A 17,602-nucleotide genomic window follows, 5' to 3' on the forward strand; every position below is an offset into this window, starting at 1 on the left:
CAAAAATAGAATAATATACAGGGTGTTCCATTTAAAAAAATTCAACTATAATATTTTTTACTTATTTGAGACACTCTATATCTTGTAAAAATATTTTTAAATTGTAGCTCTAATAGACCTTCAACGAACTCAAAACTTACAATTTGTAAAAATCTAATCGTTTAGCTACAATACTCCGTGTCGTATGTGGTGAACAACCCTGTAGAAGCAAAAATAACTAAAATTAGTTCATCTATCATCAGTCAAATAGACACATCAAAATAGTCTAGAGGACCAAGTTGAAATTGTCGTATTTGTAAATAGAAGAATTTTAGGATCCAATATTGGTATGCAGAAGTCATAGGCAGAAGTTCTGGTTTTATTTTTTTTTCTTAGTTGTTGCTTTTTGAATTTACTGATAAATGAGTTAAATTTCCCAAGTACCTGTGATGGCTCATTTTTTTCGTAGAATAAAGTTTCTTCTGTGTCTGCTTCAGTCTGTGCAGTTTGATATCTCTGTGTTTAGTTGTGAGTGCAGTGGCGGATACAGAGGGGGGCCATGGGACCCGGCTCCCCCTTAAAATCTATAGATTGGGGTAAATAGCATATTCTACATTACTTTTTATTTGGCCCCCACCCCTAAAATAAATTCCTGTATTTACCCCTGTGTGAGTAGTTTTAATTAATATTGCAAAGGAATCATGTTGAGCGTGAATCTCAGTTGAAGGAATATAACCTACGTGGAAGCCCCAGTAAACTCAACCAGAAGTGCCATTGATCGTTTGTGGCTACTTTCTAGGGAGACCGGTGAAGTGAGGGAAAACACATTCACAGAATCATCCGGATTCTAGCAGTTCGGAATCCAAACCTTACAGCTACTCAAATAAATAAGATGCAAAATGTTCACCAACTAAATGGCAGTGCCAAAGCCATCTGTATTGTCTAACGACAAGCCGTGAAGTTAAAAAGGCAACGTCTCATATTTCAATTTAAATGGTCCGGCATAACTTAACCTAACTTTTGTTTTCATGGTTCATGGTGGCGATCGACAAAATATGAGAAAATAAGTTAACGAAACAAAGCGGAAAGCGGTTTGGCTTCGAGATGAAGACAAAAATTTTACACAAAACAGTACCAAGTCCTTACTATATCTAGGTTTCCACAAATAGCTTTGATAAAAATAGTTTTTAAATAGATTGTTATAGGAGAAATGAGTAAAAAAAGAGACCACACAAGAATTACAAAAAAAACATCTTTTATTTTTATTAAATACCTATTTATGGTAACTTGATCTAGCAAGTAAATTGTCCAATTGTGACCATCGGCTCAGTTTCTTGTCCTCAGGTAGAATCCATCTCAGCTCACGTACTGTTAGTTCACAGTTTCCGATAAACATTTGTACAGTAAATGTACTGTCAATAATGATACTCGACACAACATTAACACTATCTTCACTGTCTAAGTCATCCATACACACATTCAATAGAAAAAAAAACTTTCCCATCTTTAACTTTAAAATTCCACAGTTCCAAACACACTTTTGACTCAAAAGTTTCAAGAAATTCAGCAAAAACTATTTATTTTGTGACTTTTCAATTAAAAAGTTTCCTGTTATTTTCCTAAATTTCTCTTCCTTCTTGTTTCAGGGTCAGCTCAAAAAGTTGTTAGAGGTTTTGACAAGTGTTTGGGTTGATTAGGAAAAATGTCCTCTGCACCTTCACATAATATAATCTTGACCTTTTGAGTGGGAATTCGCCCAAAACCCCTTCTTTATTTTTAGGTTTCAACTCTTATTATCCCGGATTTTTAGAAATGTTTCTCACAAACTACAGAACTATTGGAGAATTCAAAATTATCCCTTTTTGTCGAATATGTTGCTCTTTTGGAAAAGAAAATGTCGTTTTCATTCCTTCATGTTTCAAAGTAGCTATAATTTGAGGTACACAGCAATGTCTAGGTATCTAAAGTTAATAATATTTTTATCAAATATGAATAACGAACACTTTTTATGAAGCAAGATTCCAGAATACAAAATGTTTAAATTATTCAACCAACTCACCTCGAGTTGGTTGTTTACACCTCCTAATTTGGGAAAAATCGATAAGAACCTAACCACAGAAATCGTAACCAGCGGACTAAACAACCTGTTGCCAGATTGCTTACCTCACGGCTTGTCGTTAGATAATGGCTTTGGCAGTGCCCAAACTGTGAGGAACAGATTGCATGAAGATAGATTGCATGCCCGCCGTCCTGTTTGACACGTAGAAATCGGGAAAGGAGATTAGAACGGGCCGAAGATCATGTTAATTGGGAAGAACAAGACTGGGTTCGTCCATTTCAAAAAAAGACAGGTGGCAACCCTAGTATAGGCTGACGGACTGATCTCGTTTTCGTCGAGGGGTTTCTAACAGCTGCTGTTGCTTATCGTGACACAATTTTTGAAACCATTGTTCTTTCTCAGGCAGCGCGAAGCAGGGAAGAATTTATTCTAATGCAAGAGAATGCACGCCGGCATGTAGCGAGAACCCTAGGAGTTTTTTTGAATCACCACAATATTACTCTCTTGCCGTGGCCTGCCCAATCTCTTAACTTATATTCTCTAGAGCATGTATGGAATATATTGCAAAGAGGTGTTATGAATCGTGCAATAGCGTGTTGCAAACCAGAACGGAACTGGAAAATTGTTTAAAGAGGAGTGGCAACAAATTGACTAAAACGAGACAGACAATTTAATTAGAAGTATGCTTGGCCGATGTATAGCTGTCAAAAATAATAGGGGCGGTCATCATGGATTTATAAAGTAACCAGATTGTCTCCAAACTACATTCTGTGAAGCCGAGCCAGTGAAATGTGTATACAGGGTGTCCCAGAAATAAGTGCAAATATTTTAAGGGGTGGTAGATCTCGATAAAAGAAACATATTTTCTCTTTATCCTTTTTCAAATAAGTCCAAAATAACGGTGTACTTTGAAATTTTCCAAAAAAAAATGATTTTTTGCTAAAATTTTGAGAACCGCTTGTCTTTCTTGTAAATTTAGTCTAATACCTATGTTGCCATATTATCAAGAAATGATGTTTTTTAACTTAAAACTAAAAATAAATTCTAAAACAATTTTCAAAAAATTTCGAATTTTCAATTGTTTTTTTTCGCGAAAAAACCTCATAGGCGTGTGTCTGGGGTTGAACTATAAATAAATAAATAAATGCCTTTATTGTCAAAAAAAATTACAATTTGTAGACAAAGGTAAAGTAAACAAACAAACAAACAAAAGAGAATACAAAACATTATACAATTAACATTGTCAGTCTTATTGTTTAAAATAAACATTTATAAATGTTTACAGTGTCAAAGAATAAAAAAATAAAATAACATTCAAAAATATTTAGTTAGTTTATAGTAAATATCAATGACCTCTAGATAAATTTATTTTTATACTACCAGTTAAAATACTTGCACTTATTTCTGGGACACCCTGTATAAGTCCTCTGAAGGAATTTGCATAAGTCGTTCAGGTAGGCCTGCTCAAGCGTAGTGCGCAAGCCTGGATTTTGAATTATCCGACAACTAGACCAATAAGAGACTAGCCGCTAGCACCAGCTGTTCATTCGTACGGCTTCGTCCAACTTCGTACGGCTTTCGTTTGCGCTCCCGTTCGACAATTGGCTAATTCTCAGAGTAAGGGCTAATCGATATTCGGAATTTTGGAGTTGCGCTATTGCGCCAGTGTCTGCCTAACAGACGAACTTATGTGAAATATACATGGACCGGTTATCTAGTTGTCTCTAACTCGGCTTCAACTCCAACGCATTGCAAGGATAGGCGATAATCCGTATATAGATTATATGTATATGGGGGTCATACATTGTATTAGATTTTTTTCCTAATAGTAAATTAAATAACTTTCTTTTTTTTGGGGGCCGCCGTAGAAAGTATCTGTGATTAAAATTAAATGTTTTTATTTTTAGTATGAACAAAGACATTCTGTCGACAATTTTGCTCTCCAACAGAAAACACAAAATTTTAACTTTGTCCCGTAAACCATTTTGATGTGTGTATTTATTTGATACAAGCGACATTTTTTTTAAAAACTTTTATCCCTTTATCTTTTTTTTCTATATTAAAACAAATTGTGTAACTAATATCCACAAATTTCAATAAGCTTCCTACTGCCAAGTTTAAGTACCAAAACAATTTTAGGTCTTAAAATAGCCCATACGTTATTGTACAACCATACGGCATGGTATAAGAATTCACCAATACTGGTCATTTGCTTAACAAACCATGCTTTGGATCAATTTCTTGAAGGAATACTTCCATTTACCGAAGACATAATAAGAGTGGGAGGACAATCTAAAAACCAACAACTGAAAAAATTTAATTTGGCGCATAGACGTACCAGGCATGCGGAGTCGGGTTGGTCGGCTGTTTCTTACAAGTACTTGCAATTCCGCAAACACGAAGTTAACGTTTATATGGATGTGTTAAAATCAATTAAACGGTTATTAGATCAAATTGCTTCCAAAGATGCTATAATAGATTTTCGGAACTTTCGGGTTATTGAAGATTTCAACGACACCTGGTTTGCAGAGCATTTAGAAGAAGATGATATTTTGCAATGGTTATTGGAGGGAAAACGTATAAACCCTTTAAAGAGAACTACTCCGTTAGTAAGTATTTATTTGCGGAATTTCCATCACTCAGTGATATTACATTACACGTATACATATTATATACATCCAGTTCAATACCAATCTATACCATACATCTGGCTAAGAGGCTGTATAGAAATGGAGCAATAATTTAATGTAATATCAACACAATAACACGTTGAATGGCATTTGCGATTTTTTGTTACCTAGTGTTTTCCAATGTTATTTAAAAGTGGCTTTAAATATAGGTTATGGGAACTGCACAAAAGATGTCAAATAACGAAAATGAAGTAGACAATCTATATGCTTCTGATGACGATGACCGTAGAATTGCACTTGACGCATTGATGGCCGAGTTCGATAAATTTGGTGATATTGAAAAAGAGACCTGTTTTATACCAGAGCCTTTGCTTTGTTTGAAAGAACTCAAGGAAGAGTTGACGGCATTGGATGCGACCTTAAATTTAATTAAAAAATGCCCTGAGTCTACTTCAGAATCAGTGATTAAAATTGAACAGCTCGAAGCTGAAATTTATGACATTCAATCGACTATTGAGTATTTGGAGGTTTGTGTACTATACCCTGCTGGTAATCCAATTTATGTGGTCTGGATTTTAATGAGCGTGACAGAGAATAATATAAATGAACGGTTGACAGACAGAGAGACAAAATCAAAAGCGGCGTACAGTGTTGCCGTTTTTTTACGTTTGTAGGAAAATGTGTGTAGAAAAATATAAGTTATTTTAAAAACTTTCATGTATACTACTGAAATGATGAGAATATATCTACATTAAATATAATCTATTACAGCTGTAGTAAAATGAGTAACTAATAGTGAAAAATGGATTTCCAACCCTAAATGCAACATTTTTCGTAAACGCGTAAATTGTGCGGTTTGAAATTTTGATGCAAAAACCGGTAATACCGCATAGAAGAAATGTGTCGAGCAAATTTTTATCCCTTTTTAATACATTTGATTTTCCATTAAGCTGTCTACATCACTGTCTTAAGCTTGATTTTCATGCATCCGTTATACGTTGGTACGTTGGTCCGACGGTGCCCTGATTGTTCATAGCGTTTTCGCGCCACTTTTCATCCGTAAATATTTTACTTCAGCCCGTCAACGGACCCGTTCATACCATAACGGACGTTTTGACACTTTTTTGACAAATTTAATCATAAATAATAAAAATATAAGTAAAATAGCAAAATCATTATGGAAACGAAAATATAAAATAACACCAACGTATATCCGATAAACGGAGGCATGAAAATGCAATAAATTTAAAAACTGCGTTATTTTCTAACCAATCAAAGTCTTTAAATTCTACCAATAAAATAAATATCGTGTCAACTTATCGTCGGACAACGGATGCATGAAAATCAAGCTTTACACGTTGAAATCCAGACCGCACAGTTTCGATGACCAAATCGGTATAATACTATTTATTGATATTGTCTAATTATTTTCTTAGACTCATTTAAGTAACTATTCATATCAAAGAGATAGAAGAATGCCACCGTTGGTTAATTTACAACATCCAGAATCTGTGCCACCAGCTAGAAGATGGCTAATTTATTTTTATTATTTGGATAAGCTCAGAGATCATTTAAGGTAAATTTATAATAGTTAGTCTTAAATAATCACTTTTTTATTTAATTCTATATCACCTTTAGTGATGCAAAGAGAGTACTTATTAATGCAGTTATTAAGTTTATCGTAAACATTATTTTAATTCAGATTGGTTTAAACTATTTCTAAAAATACTTTTGTTCAAATAATAGTAGTGGCCGGCCGTAGCTCCAGCAGTGTAGAAAGTTCTCATGCTGACACTTACGACAGTTTTGACAATTATGACAGTTTTTAAGGTAGCGTTTACGGAGCACGTTATCTAACGGACCGGACGTTAGCGGAAATTTGCCGAAACCTTATTTTACGTCATAAAAAATAATAATGATATTTTGATGTACAAATATATACAGAGTGGTTCGAACTGTATTCCGGAAACTTTGGCAGCATATTCAGATTTTGCAGATAAAAATAAGTAAAAAAGTTCCTAAATTGCTTAGTTTCGGAGATACAGGATGTAGAAGTTTCATTTTTATTTCGATTTTTTCCAAATAATTTCTGAAGTAACGTCAATATTTGTATGAAAATTGGTGTCTTATTGGAGTTTATTGACATGAGAAATTTGATTTTGATGTCAATATGACTCCTATTTGTAGGGGGCGCCACCTATACATGTGTTTTAACTGTTTTGAAGAGTAATAACTTTTAGTTCGTACCTGTATAAAACTACTGAGTGAAAAAATATACATTTCCGTGATTTTTTACGTTAGATATGTCTCTTGGTAAAAATCGCTACGAGCCACCGTTCTCAAGATATTTAGAATGGAATAAGTAGTCAATACATGTCATTATTGACAAAAAATAAATATGTTGACTAGATAGTTATTTGACTGAAATGATAAATTTGGGAACTTTTTTTTTAAATTAATCATAAATTTTTCTTCGAAAAAATGATGATAAAACCGTTTCTGTTGAACTTTTCACACAAAATCTTTTCAAATGATTTCAGTCTAATAACTATTTAGTAAACATGTTTAATTTAAGTCCATGATGACAGGTATTGATAATTTCGATTCCAAATATCTCCAGAACGATTACTCGTAGCGATTTTTGCCAAGAGATATTTTTTACGTAAAAAACGTCGTAAATATATATATTTTTTTCAAACCAGTTTAAACACATGTAGATGGCGTCCTCTACATATAGGAGTCATATTGACGTCAAAATCAAATTTGTCATGTCGAAAAACTCCCAGACTCCAATTTTCATCCAAATATCGACGTTAATTATTTGAAAAAAATCAAAATAAAAATAAAACTTCCACACCCTGTATCTCCAAAACTAAGCCATTTTAGGACATACATTTATACGAACATTTTTAGTTATTTTTATCTATAGAATATGCTCCCGAAGCTTCCGGAATACAGTTCGGACCACCCTGTATATTATTTATAATAATTAGATACAATTTGTAACATGTTACAAATATATCCTTCGCCATTGTTACAATTGTACCGAGCTGACATCCCTACACATTTATTGAAATTACAAAACCGGAACGACAACCTTATCTTAAACTGCAAATACCATGTTAGACGTACCGGGTGGCCAACTATATCTCAGCCGGCTGTATCTCAGAAACTACTTATCGTATAACATTGGGAAAAAAATTCTAATGAGTAAATCGACCAAGATAAATCGCTGGAAATTATTTTCAAATTCGAAAAATGTCCGCTAGAGAGCGTTTCTGTGATAGCCAATCAGAAAACAGGGTTTTTCTAAAAAATATGCAGGTGAACAGGTATTTTAAATATTACTATTGTAATCATCGAGAAATTTGTAATTTATTTGATATAGAGTATTTTTCTGTTTCTCTATCTCATAAAATAAAGTGGTGGGGGAATTTTAAATTTGCTTTTATTAAAATAAGGATAACTCTGGTTTGGGTTACCCGATTTAAACAAACTAGGGCTCGTTTAAAAGCGCTTTTCTTCCTTAATGATCTCCAGTATAAATTTTGTTTCCATATTTTTTTTTTCGTCGTAGCTAGAGGGCGCTGTTTGACATCATAACAGATATTACGCTTTTGCATAAAAAAATTAAATAGGAGGCTATATTTCTCTTTGCATAGTTAAATAGAGCACAAAATTTCAAAAAAGTATCAGCGTAAACCGCAACTTTCTATCTTCTCTCTAACCGGAGATATTAAGAGAACAAATCATGTTAGGCTGCCGCTTAGGATTATATAGTCTTAAAATTATAGTAGTAGGCTAGGAAACAAAAAGAGGTAAGTTAGTTATGTCAAAATATCAAAACGTTTAAGTTCAGTTTTCATGCATGCGAATTTCGGGCGTTTTCTTAAAAAAATAACGTCATAAATATTCAAACGTGTTTATGTAGCATTATCATCCATCCATATAATTGTTACGAATTTCTTGGTTAATTATACGTAGGTAGTAGGTAGTTCTCATATTAAAATGTCCGAAAATCGATAATTTTAATAAAATGTATATAAAATCAATAATTTTAATAAAATTTCGAGGACTTTTGTTCCGCCGCCGTATTGCTTTTCACAGAAAACGGCCGAATTTCGTATGGCCGAAAACTAGGGGTTTATTTCATGTAACGTCATTACAGGTTATTAGTTATTAATCCAAGTTAGTCCTTGATTTCACTTGTTTTCGTGTTTTACCTGTTGTTTTGTGTTAGTTATTGGTTACGTATATATATGAACTACTTGCACCATTATTACTACTTGCTGAACTACTTGCACCATTATTTAGACCAATAGTGCATATTGTTAAGATTCGCACCTTCGGCTTAGTAGTTCGTAAAGTGGCGATAAGAGACAATAATTCTCAACATTTATTCATTCAGAAAGGTATTCAAAGTAATGTGCGCTTTTCAAGATGGCCATGGGAATATGCCGCGTCTCTATCTACTAAAGTAAGTGGTATCCAAGAAGCCCCACACATTCATAGCAAACAAAAACGGCACAACTGCACCAACTGCATCAACTACATCGACTGCATTCATGCTGATGAAATTGCAACAAATGCAATTTCATCACGATGTGTCCCCTAACATAACTGGCAATTCATTTCTTAGAAATTATGGATAGTTCATTTCATTCAGACAACTAAAAAGGTCCAATCATTCGCCATCCTAGAATTCCTGCCTAAACATTTACGGACCAACAGTCTTGGTGCTGAACTACTTGCACCATTATTTAGACCAATAGTGCATATTGTTAAGATTCGCACCTTCGGCTTCGCTGCTATATGAAAGGTGTATATATATATATACCAACAGTCTTGGTGCTGAACTACTTGCACCATTATTTAGACCAATAGTGCATATTGTTAAGATTCGCACCTTCGGCTTCGGTGCTATATGAAAGGTGATATATATATATAATATATATATATATATATATATATATATATATATATATATATATATATATATATATATATATATATATATATATATATATATATATATATATATATATATATATATATATATATATATATATATATATATATATATATATATATATATATATATATATATATATATATATATATATATATATATATATATATATATATATATATATATATATATATATATATATATATATATATATATATATATATATATATATATATATAATAATGGTGCAAGTAGTTCAGCACCAAGACTGTTGGTCCGTAAATGTTTAGGCAGGAATTCTAGGATGGCGAATGATTGGACCTTTTTAGTTGTCTGAATGAAATGAACTATCCATAATTTCTAAGAAATGAATTGCCAGTTATGTTAGGGGACACATCGTGATGAAATTGCATTTGTTGCAATTTCATCAGCATGAATGCAGTCGATGTAGTTGATGCAGTTGGTGCAGTTGTGCCGTTTTTGTTTGCTATGAATGTGTGGGGCTACTTTCACTCAGAAAATACATGTTTCACTCAACAATTATTGACAACGTATTTTGTTTTTTCGCTATTTTTTCGATGTATTTCGACAATTCCATCGACAGCCTAACCGTGAGCCAAGAAATGCCGCGTGTGAACTGGTCCTATGAGTCGCCGGTCGTCGCGCCGTCGTTGCGGGCTTGCGTCAGACGACGATGTTAAACAACGTTGCCGTAGTTACAACAATTTCAAATTCAAGACATTCGAAGCAATCAAATTCGTATTAAATTTTAAAAATAAAACAGAGAAACATGAAAGGAAATAAATAAAACAAAAATGAATTGATTATTCGTCGGGCTGTTTTCGATGTATTGAATTCTGAATTACGATAAACATTTTAGAAATTTCTTTTTTGTGACCTTATCCATAACCAATTCATTTGTGTTTTGTTTGTTTCCTTTCATGTTTTTCTGTTTTATTTTTAAAATCTAATAAGAATTTGATTGCTTCGAGTGTCTTGAATTTGAATTGTTGAAACTACGGCAACCTCGCATGACGCAAGCTCGACACGGCGGCGCGACAAAGGAGCAGTTACCAGTGATGCGCCGCTCTCTTGGCCGACGGCCGACGCGACGGTTGGGCTGTTGATGGAATTGTTGAAATACATGGAAAAAATAGCGAAAAAACAAAATACGTATTTAAAATTGTTGAGTGAAACATGTATTTTCTTAGATTGAAAGTAGTTCGGAAAGTGGCGGTTAGAGACAATAATTCTCAACATTTATTCATTCAGAAAGGTATTCAAAGTAATGTGTGCTTTTCAAGGTGTTTTGTAAATCAGTGGTTCAAATTGTGATGAGGCCTATAAGAAAATAATGTGTTAAAAATAGGGACTGTTATTTTAGTAGTTATTATAATAGCATTTATAAGTAAAGCAGCACAGTGAAGTGTATTTTAATTAAGTGTATATCGAAAAAGAGAACTGTCACAGTTACATCGATCTGTCATAAGTATTTTTTTTAATGTTGGGTAAGTTTTTTAATTTAACTTTTTTAAAACATTTTTTAACACATTATTAAACATTTAACTTTTAATTTATTTTATGTAATAATATCACAATCTTAAAAATGTAATGCATCTCTGCAAACTCCTCAGGTGCTGTGATTTTATGACTTACTTTTAACATATACTTTCTTGTCCCTATGGCAACACAGTGCGTCGAATTAACTGAAATCCGGGCTTGATCCGGGTAATTGGATGTAGTTGGCGATATCTGTCGGCGGTTCTCAAAATGTTGCGATTATTTTTTTAAATTTTCAAAGTTAAATAACTCGGTTATTTTCAATTTATTTTAAAAATGGTAAAGAGAAAATATGTTTATTTTGACCAGATCTACCACCCCTTAAAATATCTGCACTCGTTTCTGGGACACCCTGTATAATCCTAAGGGGGAGCCTAATATGATTTGTTGTTTTAATATCTCCGGTTAGAGAGAAGATAGAAAGTTGCGGTTTGCGCTGATATTTTGGAAATTTTGTGCTCTATTTAACTGTGCAAAGAGAAATATAGCCTCCTATTTATTTTTTTTATGCAAAAGCGTAATATCTGTTATGATGTCAAACAGCTCCCTCTAGCTACCACGAAAAAAATTATGGAAACAAAATTTATACTGGAGATCATTAAGAAAGAAACGCTCTTTTAAACGAGCCCTAGTTTGTTTAAATCGCGTAACCTAAACCAGAGTTATCCTTATTTTAATAAAAACAGATTTAACCTTCCCCCACCACTTTATTTTATGAGATAGAGCAAAATACTCTATATTAATAAAATTAGAAATTTCTCGATGATTACAATAGTAACATTTAAAATACCTGTTCACCTGCATATTTTTGATAAAACCCCTGTTTTCTGATTGGCTATCAGAGAAACGCCATCTAGCGGACATTTTTCGTACTTGAAAATAATTTCCAGCGATTTCTCTTGGTCGATTTACTTATTAGAATTTTTTACCCAAAGTTGTACGATAAGTAGTTTCTGAGATACAGCCGGCGTCCATTCTTAGTTGGCCACCCGGTACATACATAGGCTACAGAAGTATGTACCTACATTGACTGTAAAATATCAGATATGTTATTTATTTAAAAACTGATAAAAAGGCTTAAATTTTACTTTTGGGTCGATAAATAGATACACCTCTATTGTTATGTCACTGCACCATTGCACAAGTCTCAACTGTCGTTAGAATCTTGAAATTGATTAAATGACACGGTGCCAGATTTATGTAATTGAATTTAAAAAAGTTATGGTAACAGTTACATACCGCGTTACAATGAGGAAGATGCATATATTTTATTTTTCGCCAGAAACTGTTCAATTTATCAGAATAAATATGTATAAATGTAAAAAAAAACTTTTTTCTTGAAAGCAGTACCACAATTTTATAAAACGGGCCACTAAAATACTATGGATAACGCAAACGACGCGACGCCTCGCAAATTGAAACAATATTCTATTGGTCTGACGTCACCCGCCGTTCTCGTCGACGCGTGATGGCCAGCAGCAGTCAGACGTGTTCCGTTTATGTACGTACTTAGGTGGCGTTCTAAGACATTTTTGTTGCTTTTAGCGTTGATTGAAGGAGCTTATTATGCTTTTTTGTGCAGTTATTCTTTGTATGTGTTGTGCGTTCTGAGAATTTTTTAAGTAATGGCAGATTCCGGGTTTGTAAAAGCACAATCAGATAACTTGCCAAAAGTCGATGCTTTTATGTTGGCTGCTTTTATAAATACAAATTCCCAATTTATTGGTGCTGAATTACGAGGAAAAAAACAGAGAGGTATATAACACTTTGTAGTACTGAGGCATATTTAAGTATAAGTAGGTACCTACTGTTACGAACTTTTATATAGTTATAAATTAATGTTATAAACTTATTTTTCAGATCAGGTAGGGAGACGTATGGAGATAATGCTGTAGGTTATGTAGAAGTGAAAAAAAACAAAAATATTTGTTTATTACGTGGAAAAATAACTCCAGAGCATAGCGTGAAAAAGAAAGTTTTTTTATATATTGACACCCCCTTACTCTTGTTATTTTTAAAGATTTTTTTTTACGAAATTATAGGAAATAAATTGTTTATCAGTAATGAAAATATTATACAAGATGTCCCATAAGCAAACGCCAAAATTAAGTTACTTTTTTAAGCGAAACACCCTATATATTTTTGGATTCTTCAGAAATTTCTAGATATTCTAGATATATTTCATGTATAATATCCTATACCTATCTTCAAATGTTTACGAAATATTGACAGTTGAAATGCGAAAAATACCTACAATTTTCTGGACCACCTTTTTTGAGACACCCTGTATAACTAGAATTAATTTTAAAAGAGAGTATATGAAAAACCATGCAACTTTTTTATTTAATGTTTTCTTCTAAAACTTGCAGTTAAGGCTGTATGTGGGTGTCAAAATATAATGAATAACCCTGTACATTCAAATTTCATATACTTATGTAAGACAATATACATAAATATATGAACTTACATCAAAATGATCTTCACAACAATAAATCGTAAAAATAGAGGATAAGTTAACGTTTTTCTTTTCATCTCTTCTCATGGCCTTGGGCCATTTTTTTCTGTTTTTGTTCATCTATTACTATTTATAAATATCACTAATTACTAATTATGTATTAATTAACACAAATAACTAAAATTTTGACTCGGATTCAACAGCGTTTAAAAGCAAACTGGGTAAAATAAACACGCGTCTGGCTCCACTCAACCAGAAGAACGGCAGGTGACGTCACAGCGGCAAGGCGCGGTAGAGAGCGTTTGCCCGGCCATTTAAATTAACAATATTTAATTATTTTATATTAGAGGCATTTCTTAACCGATATCAACGATTTTTTTTTGTTCAATTTGTAATTATATGAACTATTTTTTAAAACCATTATTTAAAAACATGCATTTTCCTCATTGTACACGCTTTTCCCTACTTGTAAAATTAATTTTCTACGTGTATGTAGAAAGTGCGTAGAAATTGTAGAGTATATTAAGTAGAACATGTATAAAATCTAGGAACGGGTACAAAATTAATTTTGTATATTTAAAGCCGTTTTTCACTTTAGAAGTTTCTTCCTTGGTATTGTTGCGGACCCGTGTGGACTCGGCATAACCTAACTAGCTAAAATGTCCCGCCCCCATATGACCTTAATATCGCATTAAAGAATAGACACCGTAATGATTCATTCGAACGTTCGAGAAAAATCGATCTCCACTAGAATGGAGTAGTACATACGAGAACATTCGAAACCTTCTCTATGCACGTAATGATCTACGGATTATTCGAGAACTCTTTAGTTGTGAGTATAAAAACCGGCGGCTGGAGCCTGAAGAGGACAGAAATAAATAGACGAGTACAGTTGACTTTCTAGATAAATAGTTATAAATCGTTTGTAAATAGTTCTTTAAGTCTTTTATTGTTTTTGTTAATTAGTGTTAAATAAATTGTGACTCTCTATCCACACGGAACCGACGAAAAACGTAACAGTATTTTCTTTAAATTCTGTAAGCGTTAAAACTGTAATATGAGTGCGCGCGCTATCTCTCTAGTCTGTGACGGTACTAACTCCTTGAAGATAAGAGACAGTAATCGGTCTGAAGACTATTAAAATATTTTTTCTTATTTAATCAGGTGAAGACCGTACAGAAAAGTTTGATTTTTAAAAGTGTTTGTTGTTCTTTTTTTTTTAATTTTACCATAGAAAGCTGTGGTTTCATAAACTATATACATATAATAATACTTATTGTAGTTTGTAGTTCTTACTTTCATTATTACACAGAATTATTCTGTAAACTTTGATCTTACTATTGAAAACTTCAAAAAAAAATCATTAATATATGATATTTTCAAAATCAATAACTCGGAAACGGTTGGTTTGAGGTACATTGTGTGTATTTCGAATTGAAGGAAGAATCGAAATAGGCAATAATATACAGGGGGTTCCATTTAAAAAATTGAAACTTTAATGTGCCACGACTTTAAGACCGACCCTGTATACTTAAATGTATTACCCGCCCCCGCTAATAGATATTTAAAAACCTTATAAGTTTTATATTTAGCTTTTTGCTGTATAACACCAATACCTTATACATCTATTAAAATATTGGACCGATTTTTGTTTATTAATTAGTGCTTTCAAATTCAACAACAGTTATTTACTAAGGAATAATTAATTTTTACAGGGATACATATAAAGTAGTGACAATCAAATATCAAGAGGCTTTTCGAATTTACAACGATCTACGACAGATGGAAGATGCTCGCATAATGGAAAATTGTCGTCTGGTAGGTATGACCACAACAGGAGCAGCCCGATTACGTAGCACCATACAGGTAATAATAGACGATACACAGGTTGTTTCAAAAATCACGTATCTCTCGTGGGTCGATTCCTCACGTAAAAATAAGATTTATTTTTCTATTAACGTAGGTCCTATTCTGCTTTTTTGTAGCTACAGAGGGTAAAAAGAGAGAAAGTCTTAATTTGTTCTATTTATTTTAATTTTTTTGCAAGTGCTTTTAAGCGTAGTTTACACGGGATAGAAAATTGAGATAGAACTTGCTAGAGTAACTTGCGATAGTGTTTACATTAAGCAAATTTTAAAGCAATTTCTTGCAACAAGTACTTTCTAACCATATGCTTTGAGCAAGAAATTGCATGCACGTATACACGGTATGGTGTATATTGCACAAGTATATTGGTTTAGTAGAAAAATGTCGCGCCGTAAAAAGAGAGCTGCAGCTCTTCTTGATGCAATTTTACTCAAACACTCAAGAAAATCTAGAAAAAGAATATGGGTTAAAGAACGGATTGCCAGAAGGCCTAGTCTTGGAGCTTACGCGATGTTATTAAAAGAATTAAGAAATGAAGACCCAAAGCATTTAAACAATTTTCTGCGAATGTCAGAAGTCGATTTTAACTTTTTACTACAACTAATTTCGAAATTGGATATAATCAAAAAAATATCAAAATTTGATATGCCACAATTACAAAAATACTTCAAATATACTAATCAAAGTGATGGTATCTTCTTTCGACCACATACGTTTCTCCATTTTAACAAAGTTTACAGAATTTGATTTTAATATCGTTATTTAACACGCTTCCGAAAATCACTTGCACCAAAAACTTTCAAGAAGACGGAAATAAATTTTAACTTGCCAGAGCACTATCTCAACCTGTTTACACTTGCAAGCGTCTTTCGCCGCAACCACTTCCCCGCCAGTTTTATGACTTGCTGGGAGAGTGCTTTCGGATACTGTTTACATTATGCAAGTTTGGTAGAAGTGCTCTCAGACATATACTTGCGATAATTTACTTGCACGTATAAACTACGCTTTAAGCGTAGTTTACACGGGATAGAAAATTGCGATAGAACTTGCTAGAGTAACTTGCGATAGTGCGGTTAAGCAAATTTTAAAGCAATTTCTTGCAACAAGTACTTTCTAGGCATATGCTTTGAGCAAGAAATTGCATGCACGTATACACGGTATGGTGTATATTGCACAAGTATATTGTTTAGAAGAAAAATGTAGCGCCGTAAAAAGGGAGCTGCAGCCACTGCTCTTCTTGTTGCAATTTTACGCAAACAGTCAAGAAAATCTAGAAAAAGAATATGGGTTAAAAAATGGATTGCCAGAAGGCCTAGTCTTGGAGCTTACGCGATGTTATTAAAAAAAATAAGAAATGAAGAGACCCAAAGCATTTAAACAATTTTCTGTGAATGTCAGAAGTCGATTTTACTTTTTCTTTTTATAATTTTGTTCCACTCCTAGTTTGCTTGGGTACGAATATTATGTAGCTTCCGCTGAATCTCAGCCTCAGTTGTGTTGAATTTGTCAGCTATAAATTTGATTGCTTTTTGCTTTTTAGCTCTATCTCTAAATTTTCGATTTTTTTGCCCCAATTCCGGAAATCCTTCAAATAAATTGATCAAAGTGATGGTATCTTCTTTCGACCACATACTCCATTTTAATATCGTTATTTAACACGCCTTCAAAAATCACTTTCCAAATCACGCACCAAAAACTTTCAACAAGACGGAAATAAATTTTAACTTGCCAGAGCACTCTCCCAACCTGTTTACACTTGCAAGCGTCTTTCGTCGCAACCACTTCCCCGCCAGTTTTGTGACTTGCTGGGAGAGTGCTTTCGGATACTGTTTACATTATGCAAGTTTGGTAGAAGTGTTCTCAGATATATACTTGCGATAATTTACTTGCCCGTGTAAACTAAGCTTTAGCCATTTGAATGAAATTTTGACTTAATCTAACCTAACCTAACCGTCTCTTGTGTTTTGGCGCTAACTGCGATAAGTGCGACATATTTTAATGCTAAAAAAGTGTCGACCTTGTGTCGACAGATTCACCAGGTACGCGCATATGGGTTATCAATGGAATATTTTTCTAAAAAAAGA

At 33.2% G+C, this 17,602-nt stretch overlaps 1 protein-coding gene across 3 annotated transcripts in view; it reads left to right on the forward strand.

The window, feature by feature from the left end:
- LOC115888622 (NFX1-type zinc finger-containing protein 1-like) overlaps window positions 1-17,602 on the forward strand; it is a 128,205-nt gene that overhangs the window by 44,891 nt on the left and 65,712 nt on the right. For all 3 annotated transcript variants that reach the window (XM_030908387.1, XM_030908389.1, XM_030908388.1), the window contains exons 5-8: window positions 4,178-4,647; window positions 4,878-5,195; window positions 6,105-6,244; window positions 15,368-15,518. In XM_030908387.1, the coding sequence (XP_030764247.1) occupies window positions 4,178-4,647; window positions 4,878-5,195; window positions 6,105-6,244; window positions 15,368-15,518 (1,079 nt within the window). The remainder of the gene's footprint in view (window positions 1-4,177; window positions 4,648-4,877; window positions 5,196-6,104; window positions 6,245-15,367; window positions 15,519-17,602) is intronic.

This window comes from Sitophilus oryzae, unplaced genomic scaffold (genome assembly GCF_002938485.1).
Source record: "Sitophilus oryzae breed Bouriz unplaced genomic scaffold, Soryzae_2.0 scaffold_803_pilon_pilon, whole genome shotgun sequence".
Lineage (NCBI taxonomy): Eukaryota > Metazoa > Arthropoda > Insecta > Coleoptera > Curculionidae > Sitophilus > Sitophilus oryzae.